The 21,209-nt window shown below is 46.5% G+C and overlaps 2 protein-coding genes across 2 annotated transcripts; one reads left to right on the plus strand and one right to left on the minus strand.

The window, feature by feature from the left end:
* Nucleotides 1–412: 412 nt before the first annotated feature.
* NKRF (NFKB repressing factor) lies at nt 413–9,743 on the plus strand. Its single transcript, XM_032228291.1, has 3 exons — nt 413–983; nt 5,312–5,448; nt 6,536–9,743. Exons 1-3 carry the CDS (start codon nt 691–693, stop codon nt 8,506–8,508), a joined length of 2,403 nt encoding a protein of 800 aa, XP_032084182.1. The 5' UTR covers nt 413–690; the 3' UTR covers nt 8,509–9,743.
* Nucleotides 9,744–11,359: 1,616 nt separating this feature from the next.
* Nucleotides 11,360–21,076, minus strand: UBE2A (ubiquitin conjugating enzyme E2 A). The gene is made up of 6 exons (XM_032228060.1): nt 20,734–21,076; nt 20,395–20,475; nt 16,575–16,600; nt 15,302–15,391; nt 14,377–14,465; nt 11,360–12,891 (listed from the first exon to the last, which is right to left on the minus strand). Exons 1-6 carry the CDS (start codon nt 20,775–20,777, stop codon nt 12,763–12,765), a joined length of 459 nt encoding a protein of 152 aa, XP_032083951.1. The 5' UTR covers nt 20,778–21,076; the 3' UTR covers nt 11,360–12,762.
* Between the last annotated feature and the right edge of the window lie 133 nt (nt 21,077–21,209).

Genomic DNA, 21,209 nt, shown 5'->3' on the forward strand with positions numbered 1-21,209 from the left:
TTTAGGGAGGAACTAGAACTCACTGTCTCCTAGTGATTGGCCCAAAGTCACCAAACCGGCTTTCCTGTCTAAAGTGGGACTAGAATTCAATCTCCTGGTATCTAGCCTTGTACCTTAACCATTAGCCCAACTGGCTCTTTACCAATGGTTGCATAACTGCAGGGGGGAGGTCATTGCGACAGTCGTAAATGTGAGGACCAGTCATCACTTTCTTCAGCGCTGTTCTAACTTGGAACAGCCACTAACCATAACCTGGAAGACTGAGAATAGCTACAGGCTTTATTAGCTTTATAGCCTGGGAGTCCTCCGGGCCGCTGGATGGCGCTGTGCCGCCGATCTCCCGAAGAGAAAGGTCGCTCGGGCCGCCTTCTCGGAAGCTCTCGGAGAGTTCCATCCACCCACGTGACCCGCGTGTAACAAGGAACGGCGGAGGCAGCGAGGGAAAAAAAAAGGTTACATTGTAGCCGTCTTTCCGTCGCGCGCTCGCGCGCAGGCGCAGAAGAGCCCTCCCAGGAGAAGCGCGGCCTCCTGCACGTGTGAACGCGCGGCGGGACCCGTGTCGGGTCGGCCCACGGCGGCGCCGGCGACGGGTTCTTCTTCTTCTTCCCCGGCCAGGACCCATCGGCTTCGGGGGGTGGGGAAGAAACCCTAACCTCGCGGTCCCCGTCCCCCCCCCCACCCCTGGCCTCCATGGCCGGCGGAGGCTGGACGCTGCCCGGCGGGGATTTCCTCTCCCCGCAGCCGCCGGCTTCCCAGCAGGAGCAACAGCCGCCTCAGCCTCCTCCTCCTCCGGATGCCGCCGCCTCCGAGGCGAGGAAGCCGGCCTTGGAGCCGTGGCGGGAGGCTCAAGAGAGCGACCGGCATTGGGCTCTCCGCCGGCAGTTCCTGCTCCGCAACCTGCCGGGCTACCCGGGCTCCGACGCCTTCCAGAAGCTGCTGGCCCTCTCGCACGTCTGGAGCAACCACGTCTTCATGGGCTGCAGGTGAGAGCCGCCGCCGCCTCCTCCTCCTCCTCTTCCTCGCCATAGCCTTTAGACTTATAGGCCGCTTCCCAGGGCTTGACAGCCCCCTCTAAACGGTTGACAGAATCAGCCTCTTTTCCCCAACAATCTGGGTCCTCATTTTACCCACCTCGGAAGGACGGAAGGCTGAGTCAACCTTGAGCTGGTCAGGATCAAACTGCTGGCAGTGGGCAGAGGGAGCCTGCAATACTGGCACTCTAACCACTGCACCACTAGGCCTTAGATAGCAACAGCACTTAGACTTATATACCGCTTCACAATGCTTTTACAGCCCTCTCTAAGCAGTTTAGAGTTCACCATCTTGCCCCCAACAATCTGGGTCCTCATTTTACCCACCTCGGAAGGACGGAAGGCTGAGTCAACCTTGAGCCGGTCAGGATCGAACTCCTGACAGTGGGCAGAGGGAGCCTGCAATACTGGCACTCTAACCACTGCACCACTAGGCCTTAGATAGCAACAGCACTTAGACTTATATACCGCTTCACAATGCTTTTACAGCCCTCTCTAAGCAGTTTAGAGTTCACCATCTTGCCCCCAACAATCTGGGTCCTCATTTTACTGACCTCAGAAGGCTGAATCAAGCTTGAGCCGGTCAGGATCAAACTGCTGGCAGTGGGCAGAGTGAGCCTGCAATACTGCATTCTCTCCACAGGGAGTGGGGGAAGGAAGCTGTAGCACTTAGACTTATATACCACTTCACAGTGCCTGACAGCCCTTCTCTAAGCAGTTTAGAGAGTCGCCATCTTGCCCCCTCCCCCCCCAACAATCTTGGTCTTCATTTTACCGACCTTGGAAGGACGGAAGTCAACCTTGAGCCAGTCAGGATCGAACTCCTGGCAGTGGACAGTGTTTAGCCTGCCATAGCAAGCAATAGGATGTAGACTTATATGCCGCTTCACAGTGCTTTACGGCCCTCTCTAAGTGGTTTGTAGAGTCAGCCTATGGCTCCCGACAATCTGGGTCCTCATTTTAGTGACCTCAGAAGGATGAGTCAATCCCACTTGTGGAGGAAGAGAGAGAGAGAAATCCAGATCCTTTGGGCATCTTGACTGCTGTGATAGAAGGCAGAATATGGGGAGGGGAGGCAATAGCAATAGCAGTTAGACTTATATACCGCTTCATAGGGCTTTCAGCCCTCTCTAAGCGGTTTACAGAGTCAGCATATTGCCCCCAACAACAATCCGGGTCCTCATTTTACCCACCTCGGAAGGATGGAAGGCTGAGTCAACCCTGAGCCTGGTGGGATTTGAACAGCCGAACTGCAGAACTGCAGTCAGCTGAAGTAGCCTGCAGTGCTGCATTTAACCACTGCGCCACCCCGGCTCTCTGGGAATCTGGGCACCTCAAGCCACAGAATATTTCAGGCAGATGTTTTCGACCCTATGCTTTTTCCTTCGTTGGTTCATCTCTACGTCTACGTCAGAAGGAAATGCCTGGGTTTCCAGCGTTGTGTGGAGCCGTGTTTTGCCAAACTCTGGTTAAACCACAGTGGTGTGAATTCGCACCACATGCTAAAGCCAAGAGAGAAATTAACTTTGCGGGTTTAGCTCCAAAGGGGGCGGGGAGGATCAGGTTATATTTCAGATCCTACGTGTAAGTTAACTTAACCTCTTATGAAAGGTCAGGGTGATTGGATTTAAAAATAAACGGGTTTTTTTTGTTATGGGTGACAAGTTATGATTATCCAGAGATTGATTAAACATCAACTCCCAGATTTGTTTCCATTATTAGCTGTGCTTTCTAGAGGTGTGTGCGTCTCTCAGACCTCCAAAATTCATATTTTGGGGCAAATTAGATCCAGGCTGTAGTTACATTTGTAGGCACTTTCTTATCCTTTCACCCCTTTTCAAAGACTTTTTAAAGCTAAAATTTGCTTTGAACATTTCAGTCCAAGATTTCGAAATACCCATCATAAATTTTATTTATAATCAATGAGCAAGTCAAGTGTAGCACAACCACGAATAACAACCACAAATACAGCAGTAACTCTGTAGTTTCATTTTTTAAAATATAGATATTTCAGATTATAGCAGATATATTTCCGCTTTGGCAGAATTTTGGTTCCTTGTAGATATATATATTTGTTTATATATCAGCACAAATACAACAAATATAACAAAAAGGCAACAGTAAAAATACTGGGTTTCTGTCTGGATGGTCTCTTGTGACGAGCCGAAGGACAGAGAATGGAAGTAGTGATCTTCCTCCCATATTTGGGCATACCGGGGGTTGTAAATCTAAATAGATACCTTTCACCCTGGCTTGGCTGATAAGGAGTCGAGCTCTGTGGCTTAGTGGTTAACACATCTGCCTAAGATGCAATACAGCACAGGTTTGATTCCCAGTGAGGGTATGGCTAGCTGATGAGAGCTAGATGGCTTGAAATAGATGTATACTAGTCTCCCTTTATTTATTTATCAGCACAAATACAACAAATGTATGTATGTATGTATGTATGTATGTACATAAATAAATATAAATAAATAAATAAATAAATATATTATTATGGAGAGATTATATATACATATACATACATACATCATACATACATGCATGCATGCATGCATGCATACATACATACATACATACATACATACATATATATATATATAATCTCTCCATAATAATATATACTATATAATCTCTCCAAGGAACCAAAATTCTGCCAAAGCGGAAATATCTGCTATCCTGAAGACATACACTATATTGCCAAAAGTATTCGCTCACCTGCCTTTACTCGCATATGAACTTACTGTAAGTGACATCCCATTCCTAATCCATAGGGTTCAATATGACATCGGTCCACCCTTTGCAGCTATAACAGCTTCAACTCTTCTGGGAAGGCTGTCCACAAGGTTCAGGAGTGTGTTTAAGGGAATTTTTGACCGTTCTTCCAGAAGCGCATTTGTGAGGTCACACACTGATATTGGACGAGTTTACGCGGCCTACCACTTCGTGGCTGAGTTGCTGTCGTTCCCAAACACTTCCACGTTCTTATAATACAGTTGACAGTTGACTGATGAATATTTAGGAGCGAGGAAATTTCACAACTGGATTTGTTGCACAGGTGGCATCCTATCACACTTCCACGCTGGGATTCACTGAGCTCCTGAGAGCGACCCATTCTTTCACAAATGTTTGTAAAAAACAGTCTGCATGCCTAGGTATGATTTATACACCTGTGGCCATGGAAGTGATTGGAACATCTGATTCTGATTATTTGGATGGGTGAGCAAATACTTTTGGCAATATAGTGTACATAGTTAAAGGTTCCCATCGCGTATGTGCTAGCCGTTCCTGACTCTGGGGGGGGGGTGCTCATCTCCATTTTCTAAGCCAAAGAGCCAACGCTGTCGAAGATGTCTCCGTGGTCATGTAGTCGGCATGACTCAACACCGAAGGCACACAGTGTTACCTTCCCACCAAAGGTGGTTCCTATTTTTCTACTTGCATTTTTTACGTGCTTTCAAACTGCTAGGTTGGCAGAAGCTGGGACAAGTAATGGGAGCTCACTCCATTAATGCGGCGCTAGGGATTTGAACCACCGAACTGCCAACCTTCTGATCTCAGCCTCTTAGCCACTGAGCCACCGCATCCCAAAGACATAAATAGGCTGGTATTCAATTTACCAGTCATGGCAAAAAGATGGCAGCTACGTATATTGCTGACTGTGTTAGAAGTATATTTGCCAGAGTAGCTCAGATTGGAGAAAAGAGTTTAAGGAGAGAAAATTTAACCTTGCAACTTGCTCCAAAAGAGAATAATTTTTATCTCTGCTCAATCGGTGTCTGTTTTTAACTGACCGATTCATTCCATCCACTGATAGCCTTAATGTTCAACTGCCGTTTTACGGAAAGCACGTAAAAAAGGCAAGTAGAAAAATAGGGACCACCTTTGGTGGGAAGGGAACAGCGTTCCGTGCGCCTTTGACATTGAGTCATGCCAACCACATGACCACAGAGAAGTCTTCAGAAAGCACTGGCTCTTCGGCTTTGAAATGGAGATGAGCACCGCCCCCTAGAGTCAGGAACGACTAGCACATATGTGCGATGGGAACCTTTACCTTTAGCTGTTATTTCAAATACGCTCCTCTTTCATCTTAAGCTGCATTAAACATTCTATGAGGCTTCTGAAAATAATAAGTTTATTTCAATGGTTTCTCTCCTATGAATTTGCTGTTCAAAGACGTTCAGAGCGGAACCATTCCTGAAAGATTAGGAGGATCTTTTCAGTTCAAACGTCTTCCATTAAATGAGTTACGGGTTGACCCTTCCGTTGCTTAACTGCAGGTATGGCTCCCAAATTATGGAGAAAATCCTGCAGATGGGCGAAGGCATCGATATTGGTGAGATGCCATCCTTTGAGCTGGTGCCGGGCACGAAGGCAGCCAAAAGACCACGATCCCCACGCGAGGACTCTCCCCAAAGTGAGTATCTTCATTTCTTTTTAAACATAGTTTCTTCCTTCTGCAATTTTTTGAAGCAGAATAACAGAGAAGGGACCTTGGAGGTATCCTAGTTGTAGGGGTTCTGGTGGCACAGTTGTGCAGGTAATTCAGCTTGTCGTGGTTAACAATAGTATGTACCGGAACTCCCAAAAAGTGTATGATGTGTAGAAGAAAAGGCAGAGGCTGGGGGCGGAGTCAAAAGAGGACTTAGCCTAGAATCCTTACGTGCCCACAAATGCTCCAAAAACACCCCCCCTCCCAAATTCTGTTAACTCTTATCCTTATTACTCTTATTATCTAGCACTGCTTTAATGCTGATTGTTAATTGACTAGATTCTTGTCAGCAATAAATCTTTTTAACTAAAAATCTATAGTCCGGAAACGATGAATTCTAGTCCTGCCTTAGATGTGAAACCCAGCTGGGTGACTTTGGTCCATTCGTCAGGAGGCAGTGAACTCTAGTCTCACCTTAGGCATGAAATGCATCTGAATGAGTGTTTTTACAGTGGGACCGATCGATCAGGGCAACCTGATCTACCCAATTATGGGACGGTGCATACTGCTTCCGCTTCCGTCTTTCAGCCCCAATTGTGGCTTCTGCAACAAACTATTTTGTCTATATAATTTACATTTAACACAGTATGCTCCGCCCCATATTCGGGTAGACCAGTTGTCCCGATAGAATGGTCTCACCGGGAAAACACTTAATCTCCTCCCTGGTACAGTGGACAAAGCAAGGAGAGCCTGTGGCCTAGAGGTTAATACATCTTCCTAATATGCAAGCGGCCCGGGGTTCAAATCCCAGAAGGGTATGGCTAGCTGATGAGAGTTAAAAAGCTTAAAACAGCTATACTAGTCTCCCTTTAAATTTAAATTTAATACATCTGAATAAATATTGGACAGAGGTGGGTATCTTTGTAAGTTCGCCATGAAAACATGGGATCTCAAGTCCTCAATATCTCCTTTTCATTTTGACTTGCCATTTTGCATGACTTTAATCTTGAAGAGCTAATCACTTTTTCCACCACCGCTGAAAGTAACTTCCTGTGGACTTCTGTCCCCCTAGACTGCAAGAATCCAAGGAAGCAAGCTCCGAAATTCCGCGTCCGGCCGCGCTTTGAGCCAATCCACTTTGTCGCCAGCAACGCTCAACCGCAGGCAAAAGAAGAGTCTTCAGAAAACCAAGTCCAAGACCCTTCGGAGAACATCACGGCCCAGCAGATCCAAACCTATGCTGATCGGGTGTTCAGCAGCTTCAGCACCCAAGACGGGGACCTCCAGTTCTCAAGTTCAGTAGGCCTTGGCTATGGAAGTAGCCAGGTCAAACCACCTGACGCTAAAGTGGCTGCCATAAGTATGGAGACTTCTACTGCTGGGGTCAAGGCGACTTTGGCAGACTCTCCTCTTCTCCAGACCTCTTCCGAAACGTTCCCCAAATCGGTGGTAACAGCCAAGCAGTGTTTCATTAACAAGCTAGTAACGGCAATCCGCAACAATCTTGCCAATCCCAAATGTAGAGGTGGGCCGGACAACATTAACTACACGTATCTTTTCACGCGGTCGATTCAGGCTTGTAAGACCAACCCGGAATATATTTATTCTCCCCTGAAGGACATTCCCCCCGCTGATCTTCCCAAGAAGAAGAAGCTCCTCAAAGAAGGTTTTGCCTGTGAGGTGAGATGCCAGAACGTCTATCTGACCACGGGCTACGCGGGTAGCAAAAATGGTTCCCGAGACCGGGCCACCGAGCTGGCGGTGATACTACTGCAGAAACCCGTCGAAGTCAAAGTAGTTCAGCGGAAGTTCAAAAACACCACGCGGGAAGATTTGGTGGTATGTGAAAGTGGGGCATCTCCTCTCGAATTCCCGCCAGCGCTCAAGCCGCCGGATGACGTGAACCTTCCTGCAAAGGACAGTGTTTTGGGAGAGCCAGGAACGGACCCTCAACAAGGGCCCAGCTCAGCCAAACACTGGACTAAGTTTGTCCTCACCGAAAACGCCAGCGACGCCATTGGCATTTTGAACAATTCTGCCTCCTTTAACAAAATGAACGTGGACTACAAATACGTATTGATGCCCAACCGTCTCTGGCGTTGCAGCGTCTATTTGCAAGGCCACTTCTTAGCGGAAGGCTCAGGCACCAAGAAAACCAGCAAGCACGCCGCAGCAGATGAAGCCGTGAAAATCTTGCAGAAGACACAGTCCAACGTCAGCGCTACCAAAGCCGTCCAGGTTCAGAAAGTCAGCGGGGCTGCCCGCAACCCGGCGAAGAAGAAGAACCTGAAGGACTTGGTGGTGTACGAAAACTCCATGAATCCGGTCTGCACTCTGAACGACACCGCTCAGTTCAACAAGATGACGGTGGAATATGTCTTCGAAAGGGTGACGGGAATGCGATGGAAGTGCAAAGTGATGCTGGAGAACGAAATGATCGCCGAAGCCGTCGGCGTCAAGAAGACCGTCAAGCACGTGGCCGCCGAGGAGGCCGTGAAGGTCCTCAAGAAGACCCAGCCGACCGTCGTCAACAACTTGAAAAAAGGCACCATCGAAGACGTCATTTCCCGGAACGAGATTTGCGCCCGCTCAGCCGAAGAGGCCTTGAAGCAGCAGATTAAGGAGGACAACATCGGGAATCAGATCTTAAGGAAGATGGGCTGGACGGGAGGTGGTTTGGGCAAAAGCGGGGAGGGGATCCGGGAGCCCATCGCGGTGAAGGAGCAGTTCAAAAGGGAAGGCCTGGGACTGGATGTCGAAAGAGGCTCCCAGATCACCAAAAAAGATATCGAGCAGATCATCCAAAATTACGCTTTCTCGGACAGGAAGATTGATCTGACTTTTTCCACGGAACTCACCAACGACGAGCGGAAACAGATCCACCAGATAGCCCAGAAATACGGGCTGAAAAGCAAGTCCCACGGCCAGGGCAGGGATAGGTACCTAGTGGTCAGCCGAAAGAGGCGTAAAGAAGATTTGCTCGACCAGCTGAAGCAGGATGGTCAAGTTGGCCATTACGAACTAATCATGCCGCAGGAGAAATAGCGAGCGAACCTTAAAAAAAACAAAAAATTCCCATTTTGAGGGTGGGTAGGTGGGCGTGTCTGGACAGGAACCGGGTTTGCATTAAATGGGGAGAGAAAAAAACAACAGATACTGTATATTGTTGTGGGGAAAAAAACACAAGTCAAATGTTTCCCCCCGCTTATTTTAATTTCTTATACTTGACGACAAATCGTCTGTCCAGTTTCATGTCGTGCAATGCGGATTAGCATCTGTGCCCGTTTTAAAGAAAGATGACATTTCCCCTCCCCTTCGTGTTTTACTAATTTGGCAACAGCAGGAACAGCTACTCGGCAAGGGAGGGGAGAGTTTTTAAGACGATATTTTTATTTTGTCCTTTTTTAAAGAAAAAAAAAAGAGGGAATATAGAAAGACGGCCGTATAAAAGAGAACTATATGTAAAGTGGATCTTAATAAATAGATTTTTTTTATGGCTGGCCATGCATGGGAGGGCATGTTTTATATTTAAAAAGGGCGGGCGTAGAGGTCTCAAAAACTATTTTCAGCCTATTCAGAAATGGTATCACTTAACAGTATTTGCCCTCTTGGTTGACTTGGAACCGTTGCAGACCAGAACAGGTTGCAAAATTAGCAAATCCTAACAATGCTTTTTCTTACTATCCGACATCTAACCTAATCCTGACTCAGGTTTGATTGGACAGTGTGATTTTTCACAACAAACGAGTTCAAAAACTCTAGTTCAGCATGTTGAAAAGTTGCAACTTCCAAGACCTCTCTTGCAAGTTTTAGCCCTCGGCATGTTGAAAAGTTGCACCTGGCCAAAACCTCTCTTGCAAGTTTTTAGCCCTCCATATTAAAACCAAGAAGCGGAAGCTCAGGGATCAGATTGTGAATGCCACATTGTCGGGGGGGGGGGGGTATATGGATGTTGGGTTTATCTCTTGGCTGTGTAGCATCAGAGTTAACAAATTTGCAAAGGCTGGTTGCCTGATTTGTGCAATTCCCGGCAGATCCATCATTTGTGATGCAAGACGGTGGGGTGGGCTTCTACATTTCAAAACAAGGCAAATACATTTTGTGTTTTCCATCAGCTTTAGATGGGAGCATTTCTTGTACCCCGTCAAACTTATTTTAACCAGAACGGACAGGATGGAGTTTCATTTATTTCTCTCGGAAGCCTCTACGTATTACCCCTTTGTGTAAATGTGCTTGTATATTTCACAGGGAGATCAGCAAGTAAAAGGTTCTCTCGCTGACGTGGTTTTGTGCGCAGTATTTTTTTTTTTTTAATCCTCTTTGCAGGCTTTCTTCCCAGCTACAAGGGGCTGTGAAAGGGTATGAAAAGATTTTTGATTCCCCATTTCATTCAATCCTTCCCTTGTTTTACCTACCGTCGCGTGGAGTCTCATTTGGCTGGAAACAATATACACCCAATGGGAGAATTATTTTAGGGAATAAGTAATTCCGCATCGTTTTGTATTCTGGAGGAGGAAAACTGTTTTGAGGTTTTTTGTTTTTTTTTAAAAAGAGATTATATTTAGCATGAGGGAAAGCAAGAACGTTTATATAAAAAAATGGATTAGGATTTTGCAGTGCTTTAGGACAGTGTTTTTCAACCTTTTTTGTGCAAAGGCACACTTTTTTCATGAAAAAAATCACGAGGCACACCACCATTGGAAAATGTTAAAAAAATTTAACTCTGTGCCTATATTGCCTATATATAAAGTAATTCTCCCACGGCACACCTTACACTATGTCACGGCACACTAGTGTGCCGCGGCAGTGGTTGAAAAACACTGCTTTAGGATATGCCGGCATTTCCAGCAAAAGATAAAAATTGTGTTATTTCAGACAGGAGCTGCAGATTAGGTGTTGACTCCCAAAAAGACTACACAGCTCTATTGTGTGTGCGTATGTGTTTCACACAAAGGCTTGGAACACAAGATCTTAACTATTGCTCAATCTCCCTTGATCTCCAGGTGTAAATTGGCTTGTAAATGAACTTCTCATTCATCTAACATCCAGGCCTGGCAGAGGTTGGGTGAGGCGAATTCATCTTATTTACAATATTATTTCACCTGTGCAAAACTCTTGGGTCTTGCCAATGGTGTGCATGCCCGCTCTTTCCTTTGTAACTTATAAGCATCTGCAGGGGGTTTAAAGACAGGTGGCTGGAAAACACAAGGCATTGTGGCGGTAGTAGAGACACCCAATTTTCCTTTAAAAAAACAACAATCAAGAAACAAGTCTTTTAAAGGATGTCCCAGCTTGCTACGAAAGGCAAAGACACGCCAGCCCAGGGGTCAGCAACCTTAAACACTCAAAAGAGCCGCAAAGGACCTAAACGGAAGGCCCCCATTCAATTCTGGAGCCAACCGGAAGTTCAGTTACCCCACCATAGTCTCTCCTCCTGGCGGGGCATTCTTTTTCCTCTACCTGCCCCTAACGGAAATCCCTATCAATTGTGGTGCTGACAGCAGCAGCAGCAGGGATGAAAGAACCACATGCAGCTCCAGAGCCAGTTTGCTGACCCCTGCCGCTAGCCTGTTTTACCTGTTGCAGTAAGGGACGTAACGGAAACAAAATGTGCTTAAAACCATTTACTATTTCTCCCGCTTTATCTCAGCTAAGAGTTTGTGAGATGCTGCAGAAATTAACTATAAACCACCCTTAAGTTACATAATTAGCCGTAAGCATTCCTGGAAGTGTAGTGCGTGTTCTTTTTTATCTACAACCAGAATCTAGAGAGGGGGGGAAACATTTGGTCTAATGAGGCATCGGCCTTATGAAACGGTCCCTCGATTTGCAAGATCAACTTGTTTCTAGTCAAATGTAAAAGGGATGCACGTTGTCTTCTTTCAACAATTAAGCATTTTCGGTTACACATTTATTTACAAGTAATTGAAAAATGTACAGTTTCTTACATGGGTTACTTGTGCAAAGTTGTACTCCAGAGTTCATGTATACATAGAAGACACTGGTAGAGCGGACAAAATCCCACCGACTGGTCTCCTCCCACACTGCTGATTAAAGTACAAATTCTGCTTCACACACATACACACACACGCGCGCGCACACAAAACCCCAACTGTGAAACAACCCTGTAAATCAGGTAGAGGGAAGGCAAGGAAGAAGGGAACAGAGAATAGACACATGCTGCAGTAGCATTTGCAATCTTTCCCCCCTTCCTTTTCTCCCAAACAGTGAGCAAAGCCATAACAATCTCATTTCCTTCTCCCTCCCCCTTTCCCTAAGTTAAGAGGTAGAAATTAAAAATCATAGAAGGGGGAAGCATTTGAAGTTTGCCCTTACACACCCGTTTAACCATCAACTCTCGACTCCTGTACTCGCCCCACAACGCTACTCAAAGCGTGACTTTAAAAGCCGTTTTGAGCACCTTTTGAAAGTGCTACGGAAAGCCTGTCACCATGTTTACGTCCACGCGTAACGCCAATCAAATCACCTTGCACCCGGACCCATAAAAGCAGGGGTTGGCCCTCTGCACCTACCCACCCGCCCCCACTCCCTTAGCTTGACTTAGAAATCATTTTTTGCAAACCCCCACGCAGCTGAAAGGGAAGCTTGGGAGGGCAAAATGGAAAAGCAGCACCCCCGTGAAGGGGGAAAAAAAATAAGTGTCCCCCCCCCCCCTTTCTTCCATAAAATACTCACAGATGTCGTGACGTTGAAACCAGCGGTTAAATGATCAGCTTCGGACAGATTAGCAACTCAAGTCATAGTTAAAAATGTATATTGTATATAAACATCCTTTTTTTTTTGCGTTCTCTCTCTTTTGAATCAAGATACACGTAAGCGGCACTGTGTATAACACAATTACAATTAAAAGCTTAAGTGTACACTACAAGGGGGGAGGGGAAGGGAGAAAAAAAGCACAATACTGCCCCTAAGACTGGCGATGGTAGACACCCACCCCCCAACCCCACAGGAAGTGGAAATCCAGCCCCAGTCATTCTTTTAACAAGTAACCCAAGTACAGTACATTTGACCTCAAGGGAGAAGGCGGAGGGAGAAAGGATAGGGGTGGGTGGTGCGGGTTTTTTTTTTTTCTGATGTCCAAAGAGAAAAAAGAAAGATCCAGCGAGGGAAGTTGGCAACGGCACAGGCAGCTAAGTTTTGCTTTCCGAGTAAATGCAGTGATGCGAGGAGGAGGAGGAAGAGGAGGAGGAGGAGGAGGTGGTGGTGGTGGTGATGGTGGACTCAGACACTTCATACATATATTTTCCTCATCAGAGTGTTCATTTGCATCAGCCAAGGTCAACAGTCACGCCAGCTCTGTTCTACTATGGCAGAAACTCGCTTTTCGTATTCCCGCTTATTCTCCTGGTATAGCTGAGCCGCTTGGCTGTTTGCCGGGCTGTTTGGGTTAGGCTCATCCAGTAAAGACTGTTTTTGGAAGAGGGGGGGGGGGAAGAAAAGAAAAAAGATGGTCAGCCTTGATCAGGATTCACGCCAATACTGAGCACGGACATAGTTAAAAATCCATGTGCTGGAGGTGCGTTAAGAATACTCCCGGGATGCTTTTAATACCCCCCCTTTTAAATTTTCAACCTATGCCACCACTTTTAACGCAGCCAGATTGGCATAAAACAAATGTTTTAAGGCTAATTTATCTCTCTCTCTCTGGGCACCAGAAGATTTGCTATTGCGATCAAGTGCAGGCAGTTCTTCGAGTTACGACCATACAGGGATCCCCCCAAAATTTAGGCCACTAAAGTGAAACATTTGTGAAGGGAGTTTTGCTCCAATTTAAGGCTTTTCTTGGCATGGTTGTTAAGTGAATCATGGCACTGCTTAAGTTAAGTCACATGGTTGTTAAGTGTATCTGGATTCCCCACTGACACTGCTTGTCAGAAGGTAGCAGAGGTTGATCGCATAAATACGCAGGACGTAAATATGAACCAGGTGCCAAACATCTAAATTTTGATCACATGACCATGGGGATGCTACAATGACGGTAAGTGTGAAAAACGGTCATAAGTCACTTTTTTCAGCGCCAGTGTAGCTGAACGGTCAATAAACTTGAGGACTATCTTGTACTCATGTTCACAGCAGAAATTTGCAGAAACCAGGCTAAAGAATTTGCAATCTATTCAAAGCCACATTTCACCAGCTCATCTACTGATTTAAAATAAGATTTTATGCAATACATCTGAGGCAATTCCCAGTTCCTCCCAAGTCATGGTTGTCCCAAAGGTGCTTTTTTTTTCCCCCAAGAAGAAACGGGACTTTCTTCTTTTTTGCTTTGAAGTCGTTTCGCTTCTCATCCAAGAAGCTTCTTCAGCTCGGACTGGATGGAAGGATTGATACCCCTTTGCAAACAGCTGGTCATTTGCATGCTTTTTGAGGGTCGTTAAAGCACTTGGAGGTTTTTTCTGTGTCTTCAGGGTGAGGGAGCCTCTAAAATGATGCAAATGACCAGCTGTCTGCAAGGAGTATAAACCCTTCCCTTCCCCACCATCCAGTCAGAGCTGAAGAAGCTTCTTGGGCAAGAAGCGAAACCTCTTCAAAGAAATAACAAAGTCCGGATGCCTCTCAAAAAAAGGGACATTTTCTACATAGCTCCTTTTCGGGGAGTCAAAACAATGCACTAAGCTCCTTGAAGCACTGAATGCCTACCGTCATGCACCCATGGGCTTATTGATTCCAAAGCTACCAAATTTTAGCCTCCTCCCAACAAAACTTTTTGATTATCATTTTTTTTTCATTAAATTGGCTTAGAAACCAGCCCAACGGGGGCCAGTTATCTCAGCCAATTACTTTGAATTCCAAATGACACTGGAAGGGTGCACCCAATTAACTGAATTGCACAGCCCCTGCGAGGACCATCCAAGGGAGCTTCGAAAAGTACAAGCAAACAACCCACGTTACCTGTATGGAGGTTAAGATGGATGACACATCGTAGGTAGGGCTCCAACGGTTTTGAAGGATATCCAGACATATACTACCATCTGCATAGACTAAAAGGAGAATGCGTGGGTTTTTACAATGGGAAAAGAGGATTAAGGCCCGCATATCCTTTCAAAGATCTATGGAAATCTAATAACACATAATTATAGCCATCAAGCTACCTCTTGTAAATATTCACTTCTCTCTTCATTATAGGATTCTACCGGCTCTCTTTGATTTTCAGCGGTGTATCAAACACCCAGGAATCCCACAGCTGAAACCATATAATTACGAGGAGTTGACAATCTACCTGTCCCTAAACCGATGGGAGGCCAAGATTTGAGGCAATGATTCTGTAGCCCATACCAACCTAATCGACACGGACAACGGAGATCCAGAGAGAACTCTTGATCTTCCTAGATTCCTTGTCCACAAATCTATTTTGTGAAGAGGTCAGACTTCAAAATGTAAACAATAAACGTGTTTGGTTTTTTAAAATGCCGGAGGATCCCTCAAATTCACGCTTGTTCTATCACCGAGAGGAACACCTTATATTCAACTTCCCTTTTACGAAAGCGGATTATCTTAGGGCGCCTCAAAAACATTTTCCAGCAACGTCAGTAATTGTTGACTTCATGTCCTCCGTGAAGGAACAATACACTCTTCTGTACTGGGTGCTGTTTAACCAGAATCTCTTATCTTCTTAATAATATGATTGAGATGAATCTCTATATTAACACCTTCAGGTCACTATGCTGCAGCATTACAGATACCTCTAAAGGCACTCGTGCAGGAATGCTAGATTTTATAAGCTAGCTTCTCTCAAACTGCAAATACGGGCTCCCATTTCTTCCACAGTCCCAGCTCTTTTATACAAACTGTAGTCTGTTAAAAGAAAGCTACGTACCATTCGGATGAAACATCTTAGACACAAATCTGACAGTGGGAGGCTTGTTTGGATATTCTTCCGTGAACTCTATGGTAAGCTTGAATGTTCCTATAATTGAGAAAGGGGAGGGGGGACAGTTTAATGACATCATATTCACAGGTGGGTTTAAATTGTCCCTGCCTTTCTTATCGGTCCATAATAAATCAGAAAACTCCAACCGTTCCCTTGCAAGGAAGAGAATCTGAAACCAGACAGAGAGAGAGAAACCGGCTGTGAAATTGTTGCACAACTCATCACACAAAGAAGGGAACAAACTGCAGCTTTTATAACTGAACTCAGGAGGTGGCAAAGGAAGTAGGTAGAAGGCCAAAGGGGAAAACAAGCATGGTTTTTTAAAAACATGCACGTGACTCTAAATACACCAAGGCAAGGTTAAAGGTGGTGCAGTAAAGGTGGTTTTTGAAAGATCTGAGAAAAAGAGTGCCATAAAATTAAACAACACAACTATGAATACCTTCAAGTAAGTTCTAAAAAGCCACTGTAAGCGTAAGCCACAGTAGAATCATTTTCAGTAGAGAGTCTAGTTTGGTCGATCAGGTAAGGCCACCAGGCTAGAAACCAGGAGGCAGTGAGTTCAAGTCCCGCCTTAGCCGTGAAAGCTGGCGGTATCATTTTGGGCCAATCACCAAGAGACCGTTGAGTTTGAGTCCCGCCTAATCATAAAAGCCAACTGGGTGACCTTGGGATCAGTCACCCTCTCTCTCCTAGCTAGCTCACAGGGTTATGGCGAGGAGAATAGGAGGAAGGTGTGGTGTATAAGTTCACCCCCTTGACTTACTTGTAAAAATAATAACAGTGGAATACAATTAAATAAATGCAATTAAATAAAATAACCAAAAGGACGCAGACAGCCTTTGAACCATTATCACGCTGATAAGGAACCAAAGCAACAGCCAAGTCTTGGGAGGGAAGGCCAAGGCTATTCAGGACTGAATGGAATCTTATCAGAATGGAAAATAATTTTAAATACACGGGGGTCAAAAGGGAACGAGCAAAGAGGGCGTTGACACTCATGGGATCAACCCAATAGGTGGAGAACAGTGTCACGTGAGGCAAAGCTTCTGAGAGAGAGCATTCTGATTGAGGTATCTCCATATCTAGTAAGCACCGGAATGCTTTCCTGCCCCCCAAAATTCCGATGTGGGATTCTAGGACTGATCAAGGCGGGCGTTGACATCCACATCAAGAATTACATAAAGAATCTCTTAAGGTAGTTTCAAAAAAGACTTACCATCCTCAAACGGGGTTCCCTCTGGCCTGGAAAAGAAAAGGATTGTCAAGATCTCGCAGGTCATAGATTACACTTAGAGGAGTCAGCTTTTTAAAAAAGGACACGTTGCACCCCCTCCTTTCCCAAAAACAGGACTCCAACTAAGCTCAACTCAAAAGGCTTCAGGGGAAGAAGGAAACCTAGGCGATATTGTTGAGTTACAACCAGTATAGAGCTTTCTTTCTTTCTCTTTCTTTCTCTCTCTTCTTTCTCTCTCTTTCTCTCTCTCTCTCCTCTCTTCTCTCCTCTCTTCCTCTCCTCTCTCCCTCCCCCCCCTCCCTCTCTCTTTGCTGCTATCTCTCACCCCAGTCACCCCTGATCTTGATACTGGAGATGAAGCCCCAAGCATGCGGCTTCCGTGGCACGAGCTCTTAGAAATTTTTAGAAGTTCATAACCGAATAGCAACCATCGCAGCTTGCCTGTCGTCCCTTCTATATGCCAGCAGGCTGCTAGGAGTCATGGAAAGAGATGAAGAGATCAGACTGTTCACCACTCAGCTGGAGCAATTGACACCCCCACCCCACCCCTACAAAGAAGCCCACACAAATGCTGGTGAGAATCCTGAGTCTTTGCAAGATGTGAGCCAACCTCAAAGCTGTGTCGATACCGAGAATAAGGTATGTCACAGCTACGGTGCAGTGACCCATGTCCGGAGGAGGCTCGTCCTATAATGCTGGCAGAAGAGGAGGCAGACGCAGAGGGAAGAAAGGAAGGACGCACACAAAAGCAACTGCTCCGTCCTCAGGTACCCTAGAAAAGCACGAACTGCAACGGACCATCCTAAAACAGCATTTTGCCCATTCAAACACTGGGACTTCTCTGGACAGGCTGCCACCGTCAATCCTGAGAAACCTCCAACTGCATTGAGCAGAGGAATACCAACCTATCTAGAGGTCAAAGAAGGAGAAAGGCAGAAAAACTGCCCTTATTTACTTATTTATTAACCACATTTATATGCCGCCCAATCCCGAAGGACTCCTTTCAGACCTAGATTTCCTGGAGCTCGCTTGAAGTCAAACACAACAGAGCCAAGGAGGAAAGTGAACCGGCTCCGATCCAGAGACAATTTGAAAAAGGAAACGCCAACCACACTGTATCAAAAACAGGTCACACCAGCCAGGGTAACAATTACTGTAAAAGGATGAGCTAAAATCCATTTATTGATTAAGGTTTTTCCACTTGGGATTCTAGTTAGGGCAAGGATCGCAACCATGAAGGTTGGTTAGGGTTAGGCTGAAGATTTGAGGCAGGGATCACTCTTCCCCGCCTATCAATCTTGGTTTCCTCATGGTCATTTGCAGTTTCAAGAGGCGGGGATGCGGTGTGCAATATCCGCTCTGGAAAATTTTTGGAGCAGGTGTGATAAACACACACAAGGAAATTACACTTGTGGGACCATTTGGGGATGGAGAGAAAAGGAATCCATGCTGAGGATTTGAGGCAGGGATCACTCTTTCCTGCCTATCAGTCTTGGATTAGATAAGCAAGCAAATGAATTTGGAGGAATTTCTTTCAGATTGCACCAAAGCCGCTGAGATGCCATGGTTATCTCTCCTTTTTTTTTGGGGGGGGGGGGGTGTATTTTACAAAGTATTTATAAATATGTAGGAAAGCTTTCCCAGACAGTCTTCATTCATTCCAATGGCCTGATATTCTTTCAAGAGACCAAGGAACTGGTTGTCAGAATAACAATAATGATTATTTTTAATTAAAATAACTCCAGCCACCACTAATAACAGTTTCTCAACACACACCCTGCCATTCTACCTTACCAGAATATGCTATTATTTCTTTTAAACAACAACAACAAAAAGAAAAACAGAACAACTGCCAGCCACTATCTGGATGTGTCCTATTATGTTATCATCAATTACAATTATTTCTGCCTTTGCAAATCTCTCTCCTGGAAGTGAGCAATACATTATGGATCCAAAGTGGGCGCCTATCAAACAATTTGAATGAAGGGAAGTACAATTTTGAGATGTCTGGGGGAAGAAAGAAAAAAACCAACAGCCAGTGGAATGACTAGACTATCATCACAGAGAAGTAAAAACTGGGCCAAGAGAACGATATTCCCATTGATGAAAGCAGAGAGTTAAAACGCCTGGCAAGTGGTAAGGACAGTAATTAGAGTGTTGATGATCTGAATGTAGGGAAGGAAAACTGGGTTCCTCTGAATGTCCTACATTCTCAAAGTCTATCAGCTCTGGCCAACTGAATAGCAAGAGGCTAGGAAAGAGCACCAACGTGCTTAGCCTATGCCTTCTGTAGATCCTAATCATCTTAAGTTCTTAACCTTCCCCAACATGTTAATGAACTGAAACCCTGCTGTCCCTTCATGCAAGACCGAACAGCCATGGCATACTGGCTAGAATAGCAATACAATAGATTCCCCCCCCCCCAATTGTGAAAAGGAATCTAGGACCCTCTGAACAATTTTTTTACAGCTCCCACCCACCACAGCCCTTGGAATAACAGGCCGCTCGATTTTCTCCTGCTAACCCAGGGAAGAGACGGATGATTGTAGAATCCTGCAGCAACCCTCATAAATGACTGCCTGGCTTCCCTCTTGAAAGGGGCGGGGGCATCCTTTATCTAAGAAATTTCTGCAGATCAACTGCACTTATTTTGTGGGGAGTGGCGTTTTAGCTTAACAAAAGCCAATGATATTTGTAGCTCAGGGTTGAAATGAAGGATCCTGGGTGCTCTCTGACCTTGCTTGTTTTCTTGCAGATGTTTCATGACCCAACTGGGCAACATCATCAGTGCTAGAAGGGAGAGGGGTGTGCAGAGGGGAGGAGGACTGTGAGGTCCTTGGTGCTCTCTGAGCTTGGTTGTTTCCTTGCAGATGGTTCATTAAACTAGGTAACTGATGATGTAGCACTGATGATGTTACGTGGTTTGGATCATGAAACGCCTGCAAGAAAACAACCAAGCTCAGAGACCAGTAAGGACCCCCCTAGTCCTTTTTCTCCTCCTCTCTCCACACTCCTCTCCTTTCTAAGCACCGATGGCATTGCCTAGCTGGGTCATGAAACATCTGCAAGAAAACCAGCAAGCTCACAGAGTACCAAGCACCCCTTTAAAAAAAAACCTCCACCTTTCCTGTAAATTAAAACCAGTTCTCCTCCTTCCTTTTTCCAGAACAGAAATGGGGGTGGGTGGGTTTTCTAGCCTCCTTCAGCCTATTCATCAGGTGGGGGGGCAGCAGAGCTGCCTTCTGCAAGGCTAAACCCCCACAACTTTCCACTTCCACTGCAGAACTGGGCTGGGGGGAGGGGAGCAGAATTAAACCCAGGGCCAGCCATTCCCAGCCTTTTAGGTGGAGAATCTGCCAATGCTTTATTTGTTTCTTTAAAAAATAAACAGCCCATTTGCAATCTTGAAAAGCCACAGTAGGTGTGTTTGTGCATGTGTGCACACATCTTCCAGGGGGATCTTCCAGGAAATGCTTCCTTGTTCCTCCTGGAGATGGGGAGCAGAGATGCTGGGTGCAAAAAAATGGGGGGAGGGCTTGCAACCGTTGGGGGGGGGGAACAGAATTAAACCTGGGGCCAATCATTCCCAGCAAATCTGCCAATTGCCCCCCCTTTTTTAAACAACCCTTTTGCAATTTTGGAAAACCAAAGTAGGGGGGCGGTGTTTGCACAGGAGGGGGGGATCATCCAGGAAGCGCTTCCTTGTTCCTCCTGGAGATGGGGAGCAGAGATGCGGGGTGCAAAAAGCCTTCCCGGATGGGGGATGAGGAAGAGGAGGATGATTTGGGGGGGGGGGACTCACCCAAAGATGACGGCATTCCACACCATGATGTTGTTCTCCGAGGGGGCTCCGCTCACTCCGGCCGGGGGATCCTCCTGAAGCCTGTTTTGGGGTGGGGGAAGCAGGCAAGGAAAGGGTTAAAAATAAAGCCCTGATGGGAGGCAGGAACGGGCGAGGGGGGGGGACAATTTCGCTCCGCTTGTGCCAACGGCGTAACTCGCCCTAATCTCGACGGCCGATACGCCAGTAGCGTAGCGCTTCCATCCTCCGCCGCCATGTTGGATCGCCTCACCTCTTTCCCTCCGCTGCGCTGCTTCCCCCCACCCCCCGGCTCAGCGGCTCTTCCCGGACGGTTTTTACCTCTTGAAGTCCCGCATGAGGCGCCTCCGGGCCGGCGTGGACATGGCGGGCGGGGACGGCTCGCGGTTATGAATCCCTCATACACTAGCGGGAAGAGGGGCGGGGGGCACTCGCGGCGGCGGCGGCAGCAGAGGCGGCGGCTGGGTTCCGAGCGGAGGCGGCCTCTTCCACTTGTGCCTCAACAATGGGGGGTGGGTGCGAGGAAGGAGGCCCTTGACAACGCGCCCGGCCGAGGCTGCTGGCCAATGCCGGACCGCACCACTGCCCTTGCAGAGGGGGGTGAATTGAGAAAACAGAAGGAGGCGGCGCTACGCGCGCAGCCGCCGAGTCACGCCGGGGATGTACCACTCGCGCCCGCGCGAGGAGGGGGAAAGAAAGGGGCGGCGCTTCGAAAAGGCAGGGCGATACCATTCAGGATGACGCTTGAGTCCGAGCATTTCTAGGCGAGACTAATGCGGGGAGGAAAAAAAAACGCG

Source organism: Thamnophis elegans, chromosome 12 (genome assembly GCF_009769535.1).
Source record: "Thamnophis elegans isolate rThaEle1 chromosome 12, rThaEle1.pri, whole genome shotgun sequence".
Classification (NCBI taxonomy): domain Eukaryota; kingdom Metazoa; phylum Chordata; class Lepidosauria; order Squamata; family Colubridae; genus Thamnophis; species Thamnophis elegans.